The 25,889-nt window shown below is 40.4% G+C and overlaps 2 protein-coding genes across 5 annotated transcripts in view; one reads left to right on the forward strand and one right to left on the reverse strand.

Annotated features, from left to right (window-relative positions):
• The window catches only part of fam184b (family with sequence similarity 184 member B), a 33,124-nt gene extending 29,945 nt beyond the window's left edge, over positions 1–3,179 (forward strand). For all 4 annotated transcript variants that reach the window (XM_050044568.1, XM_050044571.1, XM_050044570.1 and 1 more), the window contains 2 exons: positions 1,781–2,175; positions 2,581–3,179. In XM_050044568.1, coding sequence (XP_049900525.1) covers positions 1,781–2,175; positions 2,581–2,653 — 468 coding nt within the window. In that variant the 3' untranslated portion in view covers positions 2,654–3,179. The remainder of the gene's footprint in view (positions 1–1,780; positions 2,176–2,580) is intronic.
• Positions 3,180–5,839: 2,660 nt separating this feature from the next.
• Positions 5,840–25,027, reverse strand: haspin (histone H3 associated protein kinase). Its single transcript, XM_050045245.1, has 15 exons — positions 24,543–25,027; positions 22,230–22,376; positions 21,770–21,916; positions 18,066–20,046; positions 15,455–15,599; positions 15,164–15,309; positions 14,833–15,021; positions 13,148–13,233; positions 12,907–12,969; positions 11,961–12,052; positions 11,709–11,788; positions 10,989–11,077; positions 9,572–9,714; positions 9,386–9,488; positions 5,840–7,350 (listed from the first exon to the last, which is right to left on the reverse strand). Exons 1-15 carry the CDS (start codon positions 24,692–24,694, stop codon positions 7,149–7,151), a joined length of 3,765 nt encoding a protein of 1,254 aa, XP_049901202.1. The 5' UTR covers positions 24,695–25,027; the 3' UTR covers positions 5,840–7,148.
• Between the last annotated feature and the right edge of the window lie 862 nt (positions 25,028–25,889).

Genomic DNA, 25,889 nt, shown 5'->3' on the forward strand with positions numbered 1-25,889 from the left:
GCCTTGTATGATTTTTTTAAGATGGAAGTGTACATTTGTTATATGTAAATATATATACAGTATATATTTGTGTGTGCATGTGTGTGAGTAAAACCGATTCTCATGTCAAAAAAAAAAATAGCATCCAGGCTGTATAAATCATAATTTGACGCTGTGATGAGCAAAGGATTCAGTGTGCATTAACTGGCCTACATTCATTTTGGTGTGAGTTATGGATAAGTGATCACGGACCATCTGGTCGGGTAAATCTAAGCATACTGTAGTATCTAAGCATGCGTAGTGTTTACAGACTGTATTTGAATATTTTTAATATCACACACACATACAGACTCTAAAGATTGTTGTTAAACACTTTACTTATTTTTTGACAGCTGATGGATGCTGTGGTCAGCTTGAATTTATGGTGATGCAGTTTTGAGACTGGAAAAAAAAAAAATCAAATCACCACAAAACATTCCTGTGGTGTAATCTGATTCTCTTGTCACTATTTGCATGCTCAAAATAAAGCCAAAACACACCATTTCCTCCAAATACGGATGATTTATTCAACTATGTTTACGGCGTAAGAAAGAGTGAGCATATGGCTCATTATGCTGCAGGATTGTGGGGTTTTTTTTTGTTTTTTTTTTTAGAAGTTTCTTTCAAAGTTTTGATACTTCTCTAGAAAATTATTGCGACTGATATAAATTCAAGCCGACCACAGCTGCTGTGCTGCTGAGGAACTATTTTTCTTTCTACCAAACTACACCCTACAATGGTATCACTGTGCTTAAGGAAGCGTGCATCTACTGCTAGCTCATCTAGCTCCACTGACCTAACTAACGTTACAGCTCAGCTTAGGCGGACACCGTTAATGTTTACATCTTGTGCTGTCATGAGCGCGAGTCTCTCGTCCATGAGTAGATGCACACTTCCTTCTTACTATTATGTTATGCACCAGTAACCCCAAACAAACTCCTTGTATGTGCAAACATATTTGGCAGTAAACCGGACTGTGATTCAACACTGTCCCTCACTGTCACTGAGCAGCTTTAGCTAAGATCAGTATGTCCGTATGCTCCATATGAAATCACATGTATAATGTCCTCAAAGGCAAAAAGGCAGTTTAAATGATTTGGTTTACATCCCCACAGTAGTTACTAAAAGCATGTTTTAGAACAAATACACTCACTAGGTTTTGAATTTGATTAACCTGGCAGCAACTACATCCAGCACAGAGGCCTTTAAAGGATAGGACTGGTGATATTCTATTTTTAACATAAATCTTTAAATACAGGCAAAAAAATACAGTTTCATTTAAAATAAAAAAAGTAGTAATTTCCTAAAACAGATGGTCTCTGTAGCTTTTTGAAAAAGTAACACAAACAGGGATAAATAATGTGTTTGTTGGGGACTATTTTCAGTTGTGGATTAATACACATTTTGTCCTCTAGTGAGTATTTAAGGAAACAGTACAGGACAGTGTATGTGGGTTTGAATCAAAATAAACCACAGTGCCCATGTTCATCATGAAGAAGGAACATGTCACCCAGTGCAATAGTTTTTGGAAAGCAGTAGTGGGCTAAGGTACAGCACAGAGGAGTCAGGCTGTGGGTACACAGACAACACTTGTTAGTGTGATGGACACAAGAAGACAAATATAGAATATCAGCAGCCTTATGGTGTGAATAAATACACTTAGAGTAACAGTGTAATTTGTTAGATGAAGGTATGGGCCAAACTCCATTTTGAGTATTCTAACACCAACATAAACGATGCTGTTAATTTGTGCTCCCAACAGAGGAAGCGTGCAGAGTCTCCTTCTCGTGTCACCAGCATCTCCAGCGCCGGTACTTACGACAGGAGCATCTTCATACCCCACTCCTCCTCTTCGTCTTCCTCCTCCTCCTCTGTCCATCAGCACTCCTCAACCCTCCCCCACCAGTCCTCCTCCCAACCTCAGACCTCCCCCCACTACTCCACCTCCTCTCTTCCACACAAGCACACCTCCCTCTCCCTCAGCCAACAATCCTCCCCCTCCCTCCCTCGCTCCACCAGGTCCCGGACCTCCTGCATCCCTCCCACCCCGGCACCTACCGCCCCGCTCCCCGTCTGCCCCTCACCGCAGACAGGCATCCGCTACGTGTCACCCTCCTGCCAGGAGCCACATGTACACCTGCAGGCCCATTCAATCAGGTATGAACATTTTAATATCTTGGCTGTGGTGGTACAAAACAAAAAAGAAGGAAATGGGAACGCTGCACGCTCTGATGAAAGATCGAGATTTTGGCAAACTGCTGTCTTCAGGATAACATACCTCAGTCACCTGAAACCAAAAACATGTCCACATGATCAAGAAACAAACAAGTCAAACCAGGAAAATACAATTTAAAAGTCACAATAGAAAATATCTTACTTTCAAATTAGAAATTAAAAACACACAAGTCTATCTGCAAGCCAGCACCTCGCTGGAACAGGCGTTTCCCACTCAGTTTTTCCCCAGTTTCGGAAAAAAAAAAAAGCACAATCTTCTGAACTTTAGCATACTGATACATTATGCTGCTCAAATATTCACTGTATTTGTTTCCTGTGTGTTTTTAGGGGCCCATATCTGGAGCAGAGGGGGACAGAGGGGCTAAAACAGGAGTGGTTCACCAAATACTTCTCCTTCTGAGCACAAAAACACACAAACACACACACACAGCAGCTGCAAGTACATTTCCTCATAAACAGTTCATTGCTTCTTATACACATCCGTTTGCTTCCTACATACACACAAAAACATACACACAAAACCTTTGGCACACACACAGAAACAGACATGACCACATCGACAAACATATGGGCTCATCACCAGCAAGGCCATCTCAAACATTGCCTCAAAGCTCAACCAAAAAGTGCTTCTCAAACACATGCCTGACCTCTTCTCAGAACATAGGCCTGTTGGATCTTGTTTGTATAGTTTCTAATGTCTCCATATCTTTTTTTTTAAAGCAGTCTTCCTTTTTTTAAAAAAAAAAATGCAACCTTTGCTCTAATCTCATCACACGATTATTCCAAGCCAACGTACATTTCTTTAAGTCAACAACCAAGTGTCTCTTTGAGTATGGAAGCATTCGACGTATTCAATCAAGATCCTCGTCAAAACGGACACACACGACCCACCATACCAAAATGAAGCTTGTTTCAATGCAAAAATGTATGATAATCTTAATGAACAAATTGAATAAAATATTTTGTTTTTGTAAGTGCTTCTGTCTTTGTACACTGGTGTAACAAAAGAAAGACACTGAGCTCCAAATCATATTTTCTTTTTACATTCAGTATGTTCTGCAGATACCTTACAAAGTACATACTGTTTGCGTGGAGTGTGCATACAATTAGGACATAATACTTCTTCATAATGTTGCACCTTGAACTTTGACCCTCTGTGCTCATATATCTGTGGCAGATTTGAAGTAAACAGAAAAAGTATGGGGCTCGGAACACAGCACAGGATTGCATGCAAATTATATCATTGGTTTGAAAGGATGAAGATGGACCTGTCTATGTTTTACGTTTATTTCATTGTAAATTTTCTTTTAAAATTGATTCGAAAAGTTTGATAAAATAACCAGTTGGGAATGTCGCTCACAGCTCATGAATCAAACACCTTCATCACACTGAAGCAAAAATCATGTAAATATCCCAAATTATCATTGTAGCCTGAGTGATGCTGACACTAACACATATTTGGGAGTTCCAAAAAATTACAGTAATGGTACACTGACCAACTCTTATATCTTATTGGCCAACATACAATGTACACCAATACCAACCAGCAGTAAGCTAGTTTCTGCTGACAAATTGCAGATTTATTGCTCATACTCAATTTTCCATAAGCAGTGATTTGTGACCTCGTCCACATTGGCCTAATATACCACAGTATAAATAGTATGTCTCATGATTTATATGTTTTTTATGTCATATTGTAGGGCAGGGTGATATGGAAAAAGTTAATACCACAATATTTTTGACCAAATGTATTGATAAATATTGATGTTACAATGACATTTTAGGGGGTGACTAATGTGGCTATAATGACCAAGTGGTTAACGGCAAATAATAGAACAGCTACAACAATGTGGTAAGTTCAGAAAATTACATAATTTTACTGTAATACAGTCTTTAAAAACAGACATGGACAACACGTACGAAATTACAATATCCAGAATCTAAGACAATATCTAGTCTCATATCACGATAGATGTGTATTATACAGACCCCAGGTGGTGAGAGTGGGCGGACAGACCCCAGGTGGTGAGAGTGGGCGGACAGACCTCTTCTACCCTCATCGTTAACACAGGAGCACCCCAAGGCTGTGTTTTGAGCCCCCTGCTGTACTCCCTACTCCCTACTCCCCACACACACACACACACACACACACACGACTGTGTAGCCACTTCAAACTCCAACACCATCATTAAGTTTGCTGATGACACAGCTGTGGTGGGTCTGATCACAGCTAACAATTAAAAGGCCAACCTTAGAGAAGTAAAGAATCTTACTCACTGGGTATCCCCTCAAATTCTGAGGAATTTCTACTCCTGCACCATCGAAATTATCCTGACAGGAAACATAACTGCCTGGTAGGAAACAGCACCCAACAGGACTGCAAGGCCCTGCAAAGACTGGTACGTTCAGCTGAACACACTATAGGCGCTGCTCTACCAGATGCTGCAAAAATAAGGCCAGGAGAATCATAAAACATCCCAGCCAACTGGATAACTGCTTTTCACCCTGCTGAGGTCGGGAAGAAGGTACTGGTTACACAAGGGGCCGTATTCACAAACATTCTGAGTATACTCTGAGAGCTCCTAACTGAGCCTAAAACTTTTAAGAGTCCTAGCTTAGGAGCGATTTAGGAAAGTTCTCAGAGCAACTCTGAACAAGGAAGGGACAGAAACTTTTACCTTAGTGATGAGGTGGAGTTGACCCCATTGTTAGGTATGACACATTCTAACAGATGTGACTGGTTGTCAGACACCCCAGTTTGTGAGCCAACAAGGTGTGGGCACCCAGTGTAAATGAAATAAACTGCTGACTGTGACAGTGTTGTCTTTATCAGTGTGATCACTCTGCTGATGGAAGGTTGAGACAGACTCAAGTCATCACTGCTGCACTGCTGCATTTTTCCAGTTTTCCAAATATCTTAGTGTTGTGATCATTTTATTTCTGGCATTATAGCATTAGGTGGGAAATGTGTGTGTATTCCTAATGAGATCAATCACACATATTATCCCTTATGTTTGGAGAATATTTCTCTGACCTCGTTGTCTTTCCATTTTCTTCACTGTTTAAGAAACTATGAAGCCTCTTAAAAGTCCTCCTCCCTGCTCCTAACAGTTTTTCACCTTAGGAGCTCTTTTAAGCTCTCTACGATGCTCAGTGAATAACTTTAATCTTTACAAGGACCAAGTCTTAACTTTAAATGGAAATTCTAAGAAAACATCACAATTCTAAGAATTTTCTTAGACTCCTGTCACCAGGAGCAACTCTTTGTACCAGGAAGCTTTGTGAATATGGCCCCAGGCCAGCACGGAGGCTCAGGAGGAGCTTGTAGCCTCAAGCCACAAGGATACTGAATGATGATGCTGCCAAATCCCAAACACTGACTTTTATTTGACTACACCATTTTGAATATACAGGTTGATGGAACTGACAACCACATTTCACTGAGATCATATTTTGATTTCATGTGACAACAAAAGTGATATTGTCCAGCCCTATCATATGGCTTAATCCTGAGATAAGATAAACTTCAATGATCCCAAACAGGGAAACTGAAATTTTCATGTTTTCAGTCATTTGCATAATAACCTATTCAGACCCTTTATTAGGTGTATTGAAGGAATTTTATTCTTTTTTTAAAATCAATCCTCTTTTTGAAAAACAGGCCAACAATGTGAAGGAGTCAGAGTGAAAGTGACAATGCCAGAGATTTATTTTCAGTTCACCAAAAATAACACAAGGTTCTCAAAATGTGGGGGAGGACGGAGCGAGGTGGTCGTGCCAAACAAAGAGAAATCAATAAAACTAGACCTGACCAATCTCTACTATTGAAAACAAAAACAAACAAAAGAACTTCACCAGAACAAACGCAGAGGTGGCACCAAACAATAATCCTTGTGCTTCTAGACAAAAGTTGACTACATGAGGGGGAAGTGTATTAAACTCACCTATTGTCCTCACCTCCCACCACATGGCTCCTTCTAATAACCTGAACAAGTTGGTTCAACACAGCACAACAGCAGCTCAGGCTAAGAGCAGGGAACAAAGAGAGAGAGTGAACTCTTGAGGCGTGCTTCTTTTATTGAGCGCCAATGACTGATGACAGGCCAACTGCAAGTCTGAGGGGACCAATGAGCAGCATGACTGGGCTGCACAGGTGGAAAGCAATCAGGTTGTTAGCACCTGGAGAGAAACCAGGGGGGAGGCAGAGAGAAAGGAAAGCAGGGGGGAAGATAAAACACACACAACAGGCACTTTGCCATCACCTGGCTCATGACACCTGAAGACATTCAGTTTACAAAGATACTGTTTGACCCTGAAAAAGCAGTAACTGCTCAAATGAGAAGCTGGAACCAGAGTATTTTTGGTTAATATATGAATGAGTCCATTATAAAAACAGTTAGAAAATTGATTTTCAGTCAATCGACTTATTGATAAATCAACAAATCACCTCAGCACTAATCTAAATTACTCACAATACAACTTTCAAATAGTGTTAAAAAACTGCAAAAAATTTATTGATTAAGAATATTTTCTTCTGCATATAAACAGTATTTATGCAGTTAGTATGTATACAAATGACAAGTGGACCTAATCAGTCATGAAAATACGCAGTAAGCCTAAAAATCAAAATGTAAGACACATGAATACATGATTTTCAATGGACGTTTTAATAACTTTTGTCAGATGACAATTCTGTAAGCACTGTACATCAAAGGACCTTCGTCTCTGCTGTTGTGTTACAAGGAGATCAATAGCTGTCTTTGTGTGTCAGAGGTCATCACGGACGACGGGCAGACTGCTGACTGAAGATAAACCAGATACGTTGTACCTTCTTTATACCAAAGGACAGCCTGTGTGTGAGCACCCTCACACTTCATGTGCTCAGTGCTCACATACTACTGGAACATGGGGCAGTTCTGCAGCACCTCAGTGGCAGAGCCGTACTGGAGGACGTTGTCATAGAAACGAGTGAGCTCCTCTCGCATGCCCTTGGCATTCCTCCCTCCTGGGGTCCGGTACTTCATGGAAAGCAGCTTGGAGCACAGGTAGTGGAGCCACAGCACGTTGGTGTGGGGGTGGTAGTTACTCCAGTTGTTTCTGAGAGAAAAAGCAGCACAGCTTTAATAAATACATTTATATGTATATTATCTTATATAACATAAGCAGAATTATTCACAAAAAGACTGATAATCTATGTTTCAAGCAATACTTCAACATTTCGGGAAATTTGCCTATTAGAAAAACAAGCATCACGTGAGAAAGATAAATATGAAGCTATAGCCAGGAGACAGTTAACTTAGCTTAGATCAGTCCCCAAGGAAGAATTGTAGCAATGACTTATAATTTTTTAACCTTAGTTTTTGAGATTTAGAGGTGCTGGTAGATATTTTTTTTCTTTAACTGTAAACAGAGCCAGGCTAGCTGTTTCCCTCTATTTCCTGTCTCTAAGCTAAGCTAAGCTAACTGGCTTTGGCTCCATGTTTAACAAATATGAGAATGGTACCATCTTTGGATCCAGGTCAAAGCAAGCACTCAAATAAGCATATTTCCCAAAATGTCAAACTATGCCTCTAAACTATTCCCCCAGCGTTTTAAAGCAGTATTATTGTGGGTGCCGCTGTCGCAAAGACAACCGCATCGATTTCCATTTTCCTCAGAGCCTAGCAACTACCAACAACACACTGCATTTTGTTTTCCACAGTTACTTTAGTCGTTCCACCATCCATCACTTCCACTACTGGGGATAGTGATGGAGAAGAACTTAATACTGATACGGTTTGGTAACTGGGGATAGCTGCCGATGGCTCACAGGGAAAACAAAAGCGGTATCCTCTTTCGGATTTGTTTGCGCAGTGGTTGATGCACTTCCTTTGCGCTGTAAATGTAGCCTCAATTTCCTGGAAGATTGTACCCGGTGACAGACAGAATTGCTCAGTGCAAGCGAGTCTTAGAGGGAGCCAATCTAAACACTAATGGTGTCATTATTCTATAGCCATTACATTGTGCAATCAACATTTACTTCATAATAATACGTCAAAACAAAAAAACTTGTTGCCACTTTTAAGACAAATCACAATGAAAAAATATCCCATAATACAAATCATAGATGTCTGCTGAGATCCATCTTATTAAAGGGGACCTGTCAGACTCAGTTTCAGCTTCATCCTTGTATTGTGGGTTTCTACTAGTACATGTTTAGATGCATTAAAGGTGAAGTGTGTAAGATTTAGTGGTGTCCAGTGGTGAGGATTGCAGACTGCAACCAGCTGAAAGGTCTCCTTGTTAGAATTCCTTCAGTGTTCATTGTTCAGGAGGTTTTTACTGGGAGCTGAATTATCAGCAGGGGTCTCTTCCTCTCCAAAACAAACAGACTGGTGATTTAAACCAGTGAAAACACAGAATAAAGCAATTTCACATTACAAATCAGTGTTTTCCGAACACTGCTTGTTGCAGATGGGCCTTTAACTACGGTGGCTTACGCGAAACTACGAATGGTTTCCCATTCCCACTAACCCTATATCTAGAGCCAGCATTTGGTTTGTCCTTTCTGAGCTACTGTAGAAACAACATGAACATGACAATAACCATAAATGAGGACGCACTCCCTACGTAAATATGAATGGCTCATTGTATGGTAATGAAAACAGGTCTTATTTTTGGTGATTACAGGGTTTCCACACATTCATTTATTTCAGACAGCCTGCCAAAATACCAACATCTGGCGTCACATTGATAGTCTATTTTTGAAGTTGGACTGTTGTTGGAGTTGTTGGAATATATATACCCTTCGGTTATTCAGCTTGTTGCGAAAGTAGAAAAACATAGTAAACTGAGTATTTCGAACAGTGTGAAGCCTGGAGTTTTTGGGTGTATAATAAGAAAATTTCTACACGATTTAGTGGACTTGTATTTCTAGACATTCAAGCCCAGGTCAAATCAATAAGAAATCCAATGTTAACTCAGGTATCCTTCACATTCTACCTCTTATTATACATATATGATGACATATAGTTCTTTTTATGTGTTCATGTGTTAAACTGCTCCATGTGACTCCTTTACAGCACAGAGAAAGTCCAGTTTCGTGGCACACTGGGTGCTTCTGAATTTGGCACAGACACACAAATGCACTGACCCATTCTCCTGTCTCATTAGTCTGTAGATGTCAAACTGGTAATCTCCCTGGCCCATAAAAAGCTCCTCATCCGTCGAGATATCACAGGACACAGTCAGATCATCTGAAGAGAACATATGTTATTAATCTTTGTGATTCTAACAAGGCTGAAAATTTCCTGCACAAAATATGAAAATAATATCTGACCAATTTCTAGCCTGGAGAGAGAGTAGTCAATGATGCGGACCAGCACCCCTTTAGTTTCCAGAGTGTGGGCTGCTCCATTCAGGAGGAAGCTCCCTGTCTTCTGCTTGGTTGTTTTGACCAGCACATTGCCCCAGTGGAGGTCCCTGCAGTACACAGCACAGGGGGGGTAAAGTTGCTGTTACAAGACGCCAACAAATCATCCATCACACTGACAACACATACACCAACTGTGTCACTGCATTAGCTTACAAGACAAGTTTGACACCGAATACATTTCTCACATCTTATCTGGTTGTTTATTATTTGCTACATTTTATAGTAATTATCAGTATTATGGAAGCTGTTTGTATCATTATTCAATTTGATACACATCAGCACTATGGATCCATTACAAACAGAAATCCATAGGTGGTCATTATGAGCTTTGCCTTTATGGAAACTACAGCTGTAATCATTAGCCATTAATCAATAAGTCAATCAACTGCAAAATATTCAGCAAAGAATATAACAACGTTTTGCTCACCTTTATAGCAAACACACATACACATGTGACTAAGACCGCATTTCAAAATAAGATGTTAACACAGAGTATACGTATACATAGGCTAATACATTGGTAGAAATTAGATTGATTGGATTATAGTCACAGGAATTATGAAACTTATCTGTGTCCTTTATTATTTGAGAAATTCCTCAAATTGTGAGGGAAATTACTTAATTCTTTGATGCTGCACTTTGGCACATTTTTTACATTCAAAGTACAAAAAAATAATGGAGTGACTATTTGCATCTGCATCAAACTTTTCACACTGCAGCTATTCGGCTCTTCACATCCATTCCTACGATGCATTATTACGGATCCCCGTGTGTGCTGTTTAATACTCGTCACATTGACGCATTGAGATCAGAAGCAGTTAGGATTAGGGCAAAGAGACCATGGTTAAGGCTAGTACTAGCCAATCGAGGAAATTGTCTGAGATTTAAGTGGTAAATTTAAAATAAAAACTCAAAAATGTGCTGAAGACACGGTGGATGAATGGGTCAGGCACAGAACCTTCACACAGGACACTGGGGTTTGAATCCCATGTGAGTCATAGTTCTCTCTGTCTGGACACAGTATGGAGTTTGGACTAGTAGCTGGTAGACTAGTAGTGCCAGTTTGCCTCCTGGGCACTATTGAGGTGCCCTTGAGCAGGACACCGAATCCCCAACTGCTTGGTGTGCCTGTCTATTGGAGGAAACACTATAATACGACATTTGAATATTTCACTCTGGGTTCTGGGAAACTGTGATGGACATTTTATAGACTTAACATACTGTATGTGGTGTCTCCTCCTGCTCTGTGAGCACACAGCCTATAATGAATGCAGGCAGTCACAGCTGCTATAGTGTGTGTGTGTGTGTGTGTGTACTCTACCTGTGTTCAAAGTGGAGCTCCTGCTCAGCAACAGCCAAGGCAGCAGTGATCTGATGAAGGATGCTCTTGGCCACCCCCAAAGACGCCAACTTGACAACACAATAAAGGCTTTGATTAAAGACTATTTGTACTCTCACACCACAAAAAATAACTTACAGGATAATGTTTAGAAAAAATACAGTGTTTCCAATTGTCAGAAGTTCAGCACTTCTGTTAGATCATCAGCTTCTTCTTCAATCTTTCAGCATTATCTCCAGCATACATATTTAAGCTCTTACTGACATTAAGTTGTAATGACTAAATTCAAGGGATCATTTTTTTATGCATGCAGTCATTAAAGTTTGAGCACATTTTTACAGCTAGTGTGCAAGTATTATGAACTAAATCTAGCATAATGTGAGTAGAGTATAGTGCTTGTGTTTGAGGACACAGTACTTGAAACTCTGGCTACAATAGTGAAACTGGAAAGAATTTGAACAAGTTAAGGAGCAGACACACTCAGCTGCAATGTGTTAAAAAGAATTTCAGGCCATATGAAATTAAACCGCACTTGAAGTTGAACAAATAACCTACGTGGGTTGAAACTCATGCTTACTTTTACAGAGAGAGAGATTCATTGAGCAGTCACTGACATGACTGATAATGCTCTACATCACTGCAAAACATTGTACTGCACAATGGAGGTATCACGCAGCCGTCATTCTGATGTGGTGTGCCTACCGTTCCATTGCTGTTCTCGAGGTCACTGCCTCCAAACTCAAACTCCAGGATTATGAATAACTGATCCTTTTCAAAGAAATCTAAGCAAAGAGAGGAAAACAGAGACCAGATGAAACACAAACACATAGCCATAGTTCATAGATGCATGGATTTGTGTCCGCTGTAAAATGGCTAATATGAAACAAAGTGAGTTCCATCAGCCAGTTTGAAAGACATGTTTTCAAACATGAACAGGGTTTTTCTCTCTCTGACCTGGTCTGTCGTTCTCAGAGCCTTTCTGTTTGTCAAAGGTGTCCCAGGCCTTCAGGAATTCTTTAGGGTAGCAGCCTTGAACGCAGTGAAGACTGTGAGGAAACAAGTCGAATCACATTAAAGGGTAAAGTCTGTATATTTCAATCTGGCCCCAATTTTCCCAGTGTTTTTTTGTGTCTAAAAGGCTAATGGAAACATCACTTTTTTAAATTGGTCCAACAGCGGCAAAAAAGGGCTGCAGTGTAACCACTCAGGGCATTTGTGTACCGTCAGTTACCATCCACTTAGAGTGCTTTTGTTACCGCTGGCGGATCAGATTGTTTTTCTAAGTGACAACATTATTCAAAGTATCTCTATAGACCTTTTCGTTAAATTGTAAGATCATTTTTGTTTAACCAGAAGCAGCCCCGAAATCGCTCTTGCCAAACCCACCAGACGCCATTTAAATAAACTAATTTAATCATCGTGAAACACACATCAATCAAAGTCAGCAGAAACAAAATAAAACTCAAAATAGCCATTTTGGTTGATCTTTCCACTGTTCCAACAATCACCAACTCTGGTTTGGTTGAAATAAACCCTTATATCACACAGTTACATATAAAAATACACTGACTCTATACAGGTATTACTTACCGTTTAGTTAAATGTAGTCTGGTGGGTTTGGCAATGACTATTTTAGGGCTGTTTCTGGTTAAACAATAAAGGATTTTAATTTTTAAAAAGGTCTGCCTGTCAGTGGCAAAAACAAACACTTTAAGGGGATGTACGTTGATGGTGTACAAAGGCCCTGAGTGGCTACACTGCAGTCTGTTTTGTGGATGCTGGCTGCAGCCCTTTTGCTCAATACCAGACCACTTTCAAAAACTGTTGCTCCCATTAGTCACTCAGACACAATAACACAAGCTAACAGACAAAAAGACAAAGACTAGAGAGGGTTTCTTACTCATTGAGTCCAATAAATCCTTGAGTTTTGTTCTGCTGCTTGTCTTTCAGGCTGCTCAGCTCCCTGGAAGAAAAATCAAATAACACTGTTTAGCTCAACTACTCTCAAGAGGTTTCCAAGGTTCATCATTATGTATCACTTAACTGAAACATTCAGACTTTATGGCTACCCTCCTATGTTATAGTTTCCCAGTAAATGGAGAGGTGTGGTGTGCAGTGTTTGTCCTCCATGTACTTCTTACTTTGAGATAATAATCTCATGGAGAATCTCTCCTAAGGTCTTCTGGTCTTCTCCATTTACCCTCTCACTGCCCTCTACTGGAATGATCTGTCAAGACAAGAGCAATTGTTATACTGCAGAATACGCACACACATACATACACACGTATGTGCATTGAAAAAGACATATTTTTTATTAAGTTACTATGTGGTCTCTTGGCACTTTGGCATGCTTAAGCAAAATGCCTTGCACTGTTTTGCTATGGTTCTCTTCTCAGTTTAAGATAACAGTCCTGAGTAGGGAGATCCACTCCAAAATATTTTCAACTTAAGGTGCACTTACTGGTTTTCTTCCATAGAGCTTTCAACCATTCCTCACTCTCCTTTTGTGGCAAATGCCATAAGCTCCGGTCTCATCACATGATAACTACAAATGCCTGTTACATGTGACCAAAATTCATTACTCATGTCCTGTGATGAAACCTGAGCAAATTTCATTCACTGAAAAAGGCCATGAAATATGGTCAAAAGCTCTAGAACATATGATGCTGCTGAAATAACAGGAAGACTGAGTGACATCAGATATGCATTGTTTTTTGCAAATATGTCTCCGTCTGATACACAGTCTCTAAACGTGTCTCAATAAATCTAAATATCAAATGGCAGTACTTAAAAATAACAAACTGGCACCCAGGTATCATGATAGTATTGAATCAGGAGATAAGCATATCATCCCAGCCCTAAAAATGACCGTTTTCGTCAGGAATGAAGTGTGGTGGCTTTCTAAAGAGTGATATAACTGCTTCAGCTCCCCATAGGAAAGAGCTGTCTGCCAGTAAGGTAGAGCTATGAAAATATTCTAAATATAGCATACACTTAAACAGATATTGATTTTTGGGGTGGCTGAAATATGTTTTGCTGCTGCCCCTGTCCACAGCAGCAGTGCATTGCTCAGCTTCCGTGGCGGTACTACTGCCTGCGTCTCCAAACTAACCCACAGCCATCTACTGTAGGTTATACACTGTCTAGGGAAAGGTAACTTATACAACCCTCACTTCAAAAAGCCAAAGTTTCCCTTTAAAGGAACACTTCACGCACAAACTGTCTGTATATCAATTAGTTATGAATTGTTACTTTGAATTCATCAAGAAAATGGCAGATGTTGATCTGTTGATTGATTGGGGACCACGTTTACAGCAGTAAAACTACATCAAAACATCCATTTACAAACTCACACACAACTCGACAGTATAATCCAAGTCTCATTTATCCAGTTGTATGCTCAGTGCTTCCCAAACACATGCATCTCTGCTAAAAAACCTATTAAACCTAGTATTTAAAACTGAACTTAAAGTGAAAGTTATCTATGCTTTATTCAAAGCCAGACTCCAATACTAAAGTTTTTTAGCGACTTGGATTATACTGCACAAGCTGTGTTAGAGTTTGTTAATGGATGTTTTGATACAGTTTTGCTGTTGACAAATGTGGTCTCTAATCAAACAATAAATCAATATGTTCACCATTTTCAGCAGAGGCATGCGAGAAGAAAATCTTTTCCACAAATTCAAGGTAGCAGCATGACTAACTGATTTACAAATGCTAATTTTATGGATGAACTTTTCCTTTTAGATGCAATAGGGTTTATATCACATTGTGATACCTAACACACAAGCTAATACACGCACATGATAAACACAAACACACATACCTTAAGAGCAACAGTGTCTCCAGAGGCATTGGTGGTGGAGAAGACTTCGCCGAACGTCCCCTCCCCTATCTTCACACACTTTTTCATACGCTGTGGGAGAATACACTCCTCCCAGGGCAGAGGCTGCTGTTGGCCGCACTCAGCATACACCTTCTCTGCATCTGACAGATCTGCATCCTCACACACACTCTGTGACAAAAGACAGGAGGGAGGAAGTGATGCATGTTCCTATCAAGTTTAACAACCCATTTACAGTAAAACACCAAGCATGCAGAAAGTAGCATACACTTAAAAATGATGACTCTTTCATGGCTGCACATGTGTACTATACCATAGAGCAGTGGCTATGTAGTTGTGACTGCAGGCGCCGGGAGAGTGGTGTCTTAAAGGGTGTGGCAAAGAGGTCCTGGCTGACATCTGCTAACTCCACTCTTTTAGGTGTGCCCGACAAACGTACACTTCTCGGAGTGAGTAGCACTGAGGAAACAGAATGAGAGATAAGAGACAAGGACAATTAGAGTATAATAAGAGTATTGGTAATTGGTCCTGGAAGCTTGAAATTAAAAAATGTCCCAAACAATTGAGGGACCAATCTAAACATGGGACAGCGTGTGTGTATTACCCAAGCCCTTGCGATGAACAGAGAGGGCAGCTTTGAGCCGGCTCCAAGTCTGTGTGTTTGGTGTGAGGTCAGCCAACAGAGACGAGAGGTTGAGCCTACTCGCTTTCACCGGGGTGGTGAAATTCATGGTAGTTCCCAACAGCTCCTGAACACAGGATGGATATCACAGTTTGTCAATAACGCCACAGCTCCCCCTGTGGTCATTTTAAATCCCTCCAAACTATTAACATTTAAGTACAGTTGGGTTGATTGTAGTTATAGCAACAATACACATTTTTTGACCCAAACCAGTTTGTTTGTGGTGGTGTTTAAGTTGGCCCAAAAACATACATGCAGAATATGCCCCCTGTAACTTTGCCATGCATATAATTTGGAGTTTCATTTGCCTAGGTCCAGAAATTGTACTTATTTTCATCCATGGCATAAAAATATGTCAAACTGACTCAGCGGCAAATAAAAATCTACAGATAGAAGGTAAAGCCTAACTATACAGCTGACAGTGTAAACTGAACCACCACATCACAAGAGAAAAGACGATGAATACAAAGGGAAACTTGGCTGATATTCAACGAGCTGTGTGTCATCGCAGTGTGTGCAGATGAACGGTGTTTGGCTTCACCCAGAGCTCCTCACCCGTGCCACTAACTACCTGACCTTCACTGCCATCCGTCTGCTGGCAGATGGAAGAGGAGCCCCGGGGGAAGCCAAACACTGTTCATCTGCACACACTGCGATGACACACAGTTGGATGAATATCAACAAAGTTTCCTTGCTTCCCTTAACTGGTTCCTGTAGGGCAGGGAAGACTTTTTTTTCACTGTTACAATCTTTGACAACCACAAGAAGCATGTACATACATTCAGAGCTACACCCTCAGTAGCTAGCTAGCTAACCCTATACTTTTCAGGGTTTGATTTTGGTTTTGGAATGGGGAACAAAGGTATATCTCCTTCAAACCTCTTGGGATAACAGGAATCATTATTACAAGAGTCCCAGGCACAACGCTTAGCATGAAATCAATAAAAACCATCCAGAAAATGAAGGAAATCCTAAAATATTGCACAAGATTCTATGGAGTACAGCCGTGTTGTTGTTGGACCCTTGTTGGAGCTGGTTGATGCTGCGCAATTTTTGGCCAATCTGCGTCCAAGGGGTGGGACTTGGTAAAGGGTCAATTTATGCAGCAGTAAATGTAATAGGCTTATACTAATAATGTTAGCATGTTGTATATGTGGGGTAAACATGTCTAGTATGGGACAATTGTTTTGTCGGTGAACCTTATATGAATGAAGCCACATTTTGTAATGTCACTTTTGTAAAATGTTGCTGTTGTTCCCAGCTTTACACTAGTAAAGAACAGTCCACTAGCCACTCAGCTTTTGTATGCAATGTAAAATATCATAGGCTTATGCCAGTAAGTTCAGCACGTTGTATTTGTGGGGAAAACCTGTCTAGCAAAAGACAAGTGTTTGGTCTGTGAACCCTGAGTTATAATTTTGTACATTTATTTAATGTTGTTGCTATTAAGCCATGTTTTATGTGTTTTAGCTGAATCAATCAAACTTAACTGCACCTCAAAGAAACTCAACACAGTGGCCTTAACTCTTGTTAATGAGGATGACACATTGACTTAACTGTCAGGAGTTCAGAAGCTATTTTTCAACCAAATAAAAATATAAAAAGTTCATGGTTGAGGTTGTTTTTATTGACAAAAACATTTCATCTGGAAAGTGTCCTTGTTGCTGCAGTAGTTCCGTCATAAACAAAATTCTATGTCAAACTTTCAGTAAACATAACCAAAACTATTTTTCAAGTGTGGATAGTACTGAAGATTAATTGATACTTTGGGAACTCTTGTTTTTTTTTTTCCATTCGGGTGAATGAACCCTTCATTAGAACCTGGCTTGAATAGCATCACATCAAATGCAGCGATGTAAAATGCCTGATGGTCCTTGATCAGCCCAAAGAATTATTCAACCTCCCAGACCCTTTACATGTATACTAAACATTTTGCTTGAACCATATTTTAGGCACAGTGTGGATAGACATCAACACTGTGCAAATGTAAGAGAGAATTCCTCGGTGAAACCTCCCTGAATAAATAAAGGTTAAAAACCACTTTCTCAGATAACAATAAATGTTCAATAAATCAGGTGATGTTTCAACATGTTCTTGTACCATAAAACCTGCAGAAAGCCACAGGGAGAAACATGAAAGTGATGCTTAATGTCCTATTTACCGGGAATATATTAAACTATCACTGCTTGAAAACTATTTATAGGGACCCTGCTGAAAAACTTTGACTGCATTCAAGTATTGAGAGTCTGCCACCCGCCTGACTGAATTTTTCCTCGACAACTGCAGGTGCACAGCATCTGGTAAAAGGGTTGCAGCTAACAAATACTTGATTTTTTTTCATTGAACTAATAATTTAGTTGAAAGGTCCACCGCTAGTTCCAACAGCCCAAAATTAACCCTTTACATTGCTTAATATTCCGACAGCATCTAACAAATAATCAAAACTGTCAATTAATGTATGTCAGTACACATTCAGTGAATAAACATGCTATTCAGCAGTGCTGTACTGTGTTTGTGTGCAGATTGTTCTCACCCTTGGCGGTTTGTGTTGTGTGTAGATGAGCTCGTTGATGCTGCAGTCCACGGCCTTGCTGGCGCCCATCTGTGCAGTCCTGCCCCTGAACACGTGCGTGCTGGCGCTGCCTTTGTTTTTCCAGCGACTCACGCTCAGACCGCTCACACACGCCTTCCTGGTCGTCCCCGGCCGGTCTGTGGACGTGCTCCTTCTTTTCTTTTCTTTAGGAGCCAGAGACGTCTTTTTTCTTTTGTGGGGAATGTTGCAAAAGTTCTTTACTTCTTTGTCTGAAGCAATCTTGTCCTCAGAGCTTGTTGAGCCTCTCTTTTTCCTATTGACTTTCATGGCAGAAGTTTTTTCATTGCAGTGATTAGTGTCACTCTCAGACTGGTAGTCATTCTTTGTCTGGTCGTCACTGGACGAGTCCAACACGACTGTGGGTGATTTAAGTGTTGTGTCTTTGAGCTGCAGACTTTCTTTCAGTTGTGATAAAGTTACTCTCTTTATTTCAACAACGGCACTGCCAGTGAGACATTTCTCCTTCAGCATCGAGAGCACCGCTGCCTTTCTTCCTGTTTTTGGGTCAGACTGCGTCTGAGCTACTGGACTGCTGTTGTTTATTGACTGCCTAACAGGCGCCATCATACTCTCAGTGATTTTTTCTGCACATGCAAGATCTCCTGGGTCCTCAGTGTTAAGTGTGAGGTCATTTTCACATTTGCTTACATCAGATTTCAGTTTTGACGGAGACATTTTTTTGAGCTGAACTGTGCATTTCTTAGTAAGACTTCTGTCCTTTACAGCTTCATCAAACAGTGTTTGCACAGAGCTGTTGGCCGGTAATTTTGTACCTATGATATGGTCAATGCTGCTGTCTGTGTGGTGGGTAGAGTCAACATAAAGTACTGCTGACTGCTCCATGGACTCCTGTGTGGATGACTGCTCAGCTGATGGTGAACTGTTGCCTGAAGCTGCGTGTCCAGAAGGCTCAAAACTATTTCCTGACTGTAAAGAATCACTGGTTGTCATGGTTGTGACAGATAAATGAAGATGAACTGATGTTTGTGAAGACTGTGAAACGCCATTAGTATGACAGCTGTGCACAGACAGGGGATGTTCATTTGTTTGCAGGCTGTGGGCTGAGCTTGAATGTCCCAAACAGGATGAGAAGGTTGTTTGACTACACAGCTGTGACATGGTGAGGTTGTCAAATCTTTCCAGCTGCACGGTGCAGCGCTCGGTCAAACATTTCTCCTTCAGAGCCTCTATTAGCCATTCTAACCCTCCTGCAGCTGACACAAAATGACTACTGCTTCCACTGTCATCTGTAGAGAGCAGATTCAGACTTGGTAATTCTTTATCCTTCTTGGTTTTTATGTCTTTCTCACTGAAGCTACTTCTCTTGTTCGTGCACTTGGGCTCCATGAACGAATCACCAGAAGGTTCTTCATGGTGATGCACATCTGGTTCTTGCCCGTCAAGGCTCAACTGTGGCTTCTTATCAGGTAGAAGCCCAATGGCTGGTGCAGAACATGGTGGGGAGATGGGCTGCTCCAGCGAATCAGCGTCTTCTTGGAATGTGCTCAAGACACCTATACAACTTGGGGAGGAAGATCGATCATTGATAGATAAGTGTTTAAGGCATGGCCGTTTGCTGAGGGAGCCCGCTGAGGGTGTAGAGCAGAAGATGGGTTTCCTGGGGCAAGGTCCAAGGCTGTGATCTCTCGACTCATTGAGGGATATCTCTCGGAGGGGGTTGGTAGCAAAGCTGACAGTCCCTGCAGTGTTCACTGAGTTCTCTGCACTTGACACCACAAATGGTGGGGGGGCCCTCCTCCTCCTCCTAGTAGGCCGAAGAATCCTGCTGGAATCAAAGGCTCCAGAAGTAAAGTCATCAGAAGAGTTGAGTATATTAGACGTTGCTTTAGGGGGTCTGGATTTGGCAGTGGACGCACGTCTGCGGCGGGTTACAAAGCGGCCTGCAGAGGGTGGATGACCACTGAGAAAAAGAAGAAGAGGAGGAAGAAAGCTTATGATTACAGCAATTACTGAGGACAATTTGCAGGTATTCAGACTGAAAAAAGCTGTGCATAAAAACCATGTGGGAGGCTGCATTGATGGGGGCATTAGATAACTGCATTTTAAGGCTTAAATTTTAAGGCTTATAATAATAATATAATTTTGTCGCAATGATTGCAAGGTGGAAGGCAAAGCAGAAATACTGTTCATATTATGAAGCAATCACCTGGCGTGTGCAATTGCATGTATTTAGCTAGCCTATCCAGCATCTTGCCTGATGGTGTTGCACTGTGGCAAAAGTTGAGCCAGGTTAGGACTTTTTTTTTTTTTTTTTTTAAAGCTTTTTTTCTCAACCAGACGGGCTGAATGAGAGGGCTGTATTTTTCCAAGCAGAGCCAATTTTGGTTTAAACGCAGCCTTATGCCAGCCTTACACTGAACAATTTTTCAAAGTAATTTGATGTCAACCAATTTCCCAATGTCGGAATAAAATCATGGGCCTTTAACCTAAGTTTATGTGGGCTCCTGTGATCTCGATAGTTTGGTTTAAAGCTGTCATAAAACACAGCGGGAGCTGTCTTATGTCATTCTTTTTTTTTTTCTTGACGTTCTGATAAGATAGATAATAATAAACATCTTTAATATCATAAGTTTTTAGTCTTGGCTCATGCAAATACTGAAGTTCAATGACGTGAACATTGTCAACAACTAATAGTTCTGCTCTCTCCAGCATCAAACAGGAAGCAGCAAACCAGGTAAAAACGTGAACAAGTCTTGGTTCTCTTAGACTGTGGAAAAGGAGGAGAAACTGGTGTAGTGGAGTGAACAAGAGTCTGTGTTTGATTCTCTGTGTGTCTGATTCACCAACCAGCACTTATTTTAGTGAGAAATCTTAATTTTTTGAAACAGGTTGCCTCTCTTTCCCACAGTCTCCTGCCACTAAAATAGTGCCGCTTACCAAGGAAGGCTGGTAGAGTCCTGAGGCTGCAAAATTCAAAATGTAAAGTTTGTATGCCAATATGGTTTATCTTTATGGATTACACTGATGCTGAATTGATGAGAACACTGTTTACATATGACAACTTTTATCTTGTGTTCCAAGAGTTATATGTTTTTGCAGACATGTGAGGAATTGTTAATATGTCATATTTCTTAAAGGGAGTTTGGGTAATATCTTACACCAGGAGCAGGATGGGAAACGAAAATAAATCTAGTTGTAGTCTTGCAAATAGTGACCCTGAAACATCCCCAGTCTTTGCAAAATCTTACAGAGTTTGACTAAAACCCTACATTGTCTTTAGATGTGAGGGGGTGTGAGATTTTAGTTGTTTAAAAGTAGACAAGAACAGACTGACTGGCTGAATACTTTGAGTTTCTCTTCATTTGAACTAAAGATAAACTTGATTTGAATACTTAACTGCTGATGGGTATTGTTTTGGTCAATATTTTAACATTTGATATTTATTTAAAAAAGCAGTCTTGGGTGTCAATGGTGGGAATTGTAGGAACTTAAATCAGTTGAATCTGCTTGAATGCATGAGCCCTGGTACTGCCAGTGATGTCAAATGTCTCCTGACAGACACCGTTGTAGTAACGTTAAGAAAAGAAAAAACAAAAACAAAACAGAACCACAAAACTCTGTACATGCTGAAAATCCTCTGTGCTTCCATAATGTGTTCTGCTCACGCATGTTTGTGCACAGACCTGGTTGCCTTGCTCTGAGCAGGCTGATGACAGGGAGGAGAGGGTCTGATGTTCTCCTCGTCACTGCTGGTGTCTGTCACACATAATGCCGCTTTTCTCTTGGCAGGACGGACTGCTCTATCACAGGCACCACTAGTCCTCTTCGCTCTGATAATAAAGAAAAGATTAGGACCAACAAATGAGCAAGTGAGGATATGGAGCATTAGCAATTAGGTCAGGAAAAAAATGTTAAGAAATTAAATGACGTAAAGAAACTCACGGATATTATGTCAAATCTGCAATTGGCATGATTAACTAAATCTTAAAGTACAATGAAATCTGATTAGTAATGTATTATGTAAGTTATTGTCATTTTAAAAATCTATAATTGGTTAGATATCACCAGTTTACTTATTACTAAATGCATATTAATGAAATAATGACATCTCTCAAAATTGCGAGCTGCATGTTATCTACAGACCTGGTTGTCTTGCTCTGCTGAGCAGGTTGAGGGCAGGGAGGAGAGGGGATGTAGTCCTCATCAAAGGTGTTCTCAGCCACACATTGCATGGCTTTTGTCTTAGCAGGACGCCCAGCTCTACGACTTGCAACACTGGTCTTCCTCTGTCTGCAACAGGCGAAACGGATGAACACGTTAGGTGCAGTATGATACTGGACATGTGAGCCAGTTAGGTTTGGAAAAGCTTTGAACAACAATTTGCCTAGAATCGTTGTCTTGGGTATTTTGGTAGCCAACCCATCTCTGTAAACTTCAATACACCATCTCCACACAGTGGCATTGTTTGTGGAGTATTTCTCTGTGTAAACAAATTGTGTAAAACCCGATGCCAAAAAAGTTGGGATGCTGTGTAAAACATAACTAAAAAACAGGTGTTCTGTTTTTGGAGCATTTCACAACTTTCCTAGTCCCTTGTTGTCTCTGTTCCAACTTTTGGAAGGTGTGGCAAATATACAATTAAGATTAAGTGGGTCTGGAGTATCAGTTTGAACATTAAATATCCTGTCTCTGTACTGTATTAAATTGAATGTAAGTCGAAAAGGAATTGCAAATCATTACAATCTGTTTTGATTCCTGTTTTAAACAATGTCTCACCTTTTTTGGAATCAGGGTTGTACATATCACTGATCCAATCTATCTTAAATATCTTCACACTTTTGGCACTGTCTATGGCAATATACCTGATGAGACCGTCCTGATGAGGTGAGCTCAACATTCTGTTTCACTCTCTGATACAGAATATTGAGCTCACCTCATCAGGATGGTTTTACCAGGCTAAATATACCTTTCAGGGGTTTGTGTAAAAACACAGCCTGAGTGATGGATTTTTGAGCCAGATACAAATAGATACATTGCCTTCTGACAGTTTAATTATAATTATATGTTGGCCAATATTCTTTGTTTTCCTTTTTTTTTTTTTACATAACATAAACACACATTTTTAAATGATCCCTTACATTTGAACAAGAAAGAACAGAGCTGGACATTTTGCAGCTGAGAAACTTGTCACAAGATTGACTGTACTGCAGTTTTTTTTTGGCTTAACAGCCAACATACAGTCAGTGTCAGAAATTAGCAAGGGCCACGGGCCATTTGGCCCGCAATTTATCCAAGAATGCCCCCAAAAGCCATGTTCCGGGGGGCAAAATTGCCCCCAAGTTTTTGAAACAACTATATGTATTTATATTTTTAACAGTATTACAATCTGACATTAAAGTATAATTTTATTTTCATTAAATTAATTTACCGTCACATCTACAACTCAACTTCCAGACATAATCAACGAGATTGCACTGATTACGTGAGAGTAATCTGACAGAGAAGGGGAGGGGGCTTTGCTGTACCATAAGTATAAATTAACCATTTCTTGGGTGATCTGTGTCTACACAATGACAAATTAATGAAAAATTAAGGTAGAATGAATGTTAAATTTTAAATTAACTTACTTCCAGGATTGCATCTAAGGAATTTATAGTAATTTGGCCTTTTTAACAGTAAAAGTAACTGTAATGTGGTGAAACATTAGTACTGCTATCAGTAGATTAATGGTTAAATCATCACATTTAAACTGGTTGAATTATAGGAAATCTGAGTGATATTTTGCAACCATAACTTTATGTAACCCATTATTTATTTCATTTATAGTGGTTTCTACTGAAGAGTGAAGACACTTATCTTAGTTGGTTTTGCTTTTCATGTGCTTATTGTTAGAACATAATTACATTTTTTGATGGCCCCCAAACATTTTGAAAATGCCCCCATTTTTTAGACCGTGGGGGCCAAAATTGCCCCCAAAATATTTTGTTAATTTCATACCCTGCATACAGTAGGTGTACTATGTCAGCTGATACACGTAGCTACATATCTGTGCTAAGCTAAAAAATATGATAATAATATAAACCATATTGATATATCAATGATGGGTCAGGCTATAACCTGAGATGCCTTTAAAAATCACAGTATAGCCAAAAATCCGTGCTGTCCAATGTGACTAAAGTGATATCTCGTGAGCAAGTTCAGACACCCCTGTATGGAAATGTTCGTGCACTTGTTAGTTCCCTTTTATGTATTAAATGTATACCTTCCTCTTTCCTCATATTAACATTTTTTCCACTGTATGTAACCTTGCCATGCAAAGTTACCCTAAAACCTAAGTGTAGAGCCTCATGAAATGACACGACCCATTAACAGGGAGAATGACAGCCACCAGGATGACGGGACTCTTCTCACCTGTATAGACTCTAACATACCCAGTGGTGCTCTGACCTGACGTACCTCACTCTGGTAGGTTTTGCTGGTTCAAACACAGAGATGTCGCTTTCTGTTGAGCGCGAGCTGTCGAAGGCCTGCTTGCGGTTTTCAGGCGAGACCCAGGCGGACAGCTTTCGCCTCCCCTTACCATATGTCTTCAAAAATAACGGCTTCATAGTTGAAATTACAGCTATTACCGTGCCAATACGCCAAACCTATGTCATACAAACGGGCAAAGAAGTGTTCAAAAGCATTTAACTGTATAAATCCAGATGAGAGCAACGATGTCATCCGTCAGTAAAGTTTAGCCAGACAACTCGACCTTTAGCTAACGGTGCTAATCAATCAACGCGTTACAACTTATCAACGGTGACCGACGAAACTCATTGAAACTCCATTCATATGGCTGTTTAAACTCATATCCATGACTGAAATCGTCACTTTCTATCTTTTGTATATCTCGCTCATTATTTCCCCGAATGAACCCGCTGGACCCGCTTCTCGTTCAAACTGCTGGGCACCGATGATTGGTCAACAGCCGGTGACGATGTCAGCACAGCGCCACCTGGCGGGCTGGAGGAGATACAGCTCAGAGGTGGAGGCGAGAGGAAGAAACAATATCTCTTTATGTGCGCATGTATTTAAACACATTTCCAGCAAGTGTATGACGTTGTAATATCCAGTATTACACAATATCTTTGCAGAGATTTATTTGTTGTAGAGTGAAATGTTGGGATAATACTACATGTAGATAGTGGCGCTTGGTAGTTAGGACGGGCCCTAGTGCATGTTGTTAGGATGGGCCCTTGTGCAAGATTTTGCATCCAAACTTGACTTGACATTGGACAACATCAACATACATATTACTCAGTAATCAACAGTACAAATCTGTACATTACAAAATTGTCCAATAAAATATAGTATCCATTCAATTCAATATATTTTATAGTTTATTTGTGGCTTTAGAGTTTATGTAAAGTAAACATATAATTGTACTGTACACACACAAATAAGTCATGATGGAAATGGGTTTGCCTTTATGACAGCATAAGGCAGTTGGCCCCACTTTTTTAATTTAACATGAGTTGTTCTCTGAACATGGGTGTATTTCTGAGAAGGCAATCTGATTGAGCTACAAGAGCCTGCTCTCTGGCCAACACGCTGTTGGAGGGCCCGCTCTCTCGACTGGCCCCACCGTCCCATGGCCCCCAGAGCAACTGCCCTGCCTGCACTGTTGGTATTTACGCCTCTGAGTGTAGGCCAACATGTGTAAAATGTTGTTTGAATCTGTGTTGTGCAATTGTTTTGGTCGTTGTGCTACAATAGGGGCTAAACAAAAGTGGAACCCGTGTATGTCGTCAATAGCGTGTA

The sequence above is a fragment of the Epinephelus moara genome, chromosome 5, assembly GCF_006386435.1.
Source record: "Epinephelus moara isolate mb chromosome 5, YSFRI_EMoa_1.0, whole genome shotgun sequence".
NCBI lineage: Eukaryota > Metazoa > Chordata > Actinopteri > Perciformes > Serranidae > Epinephelus > Epinephelus moara.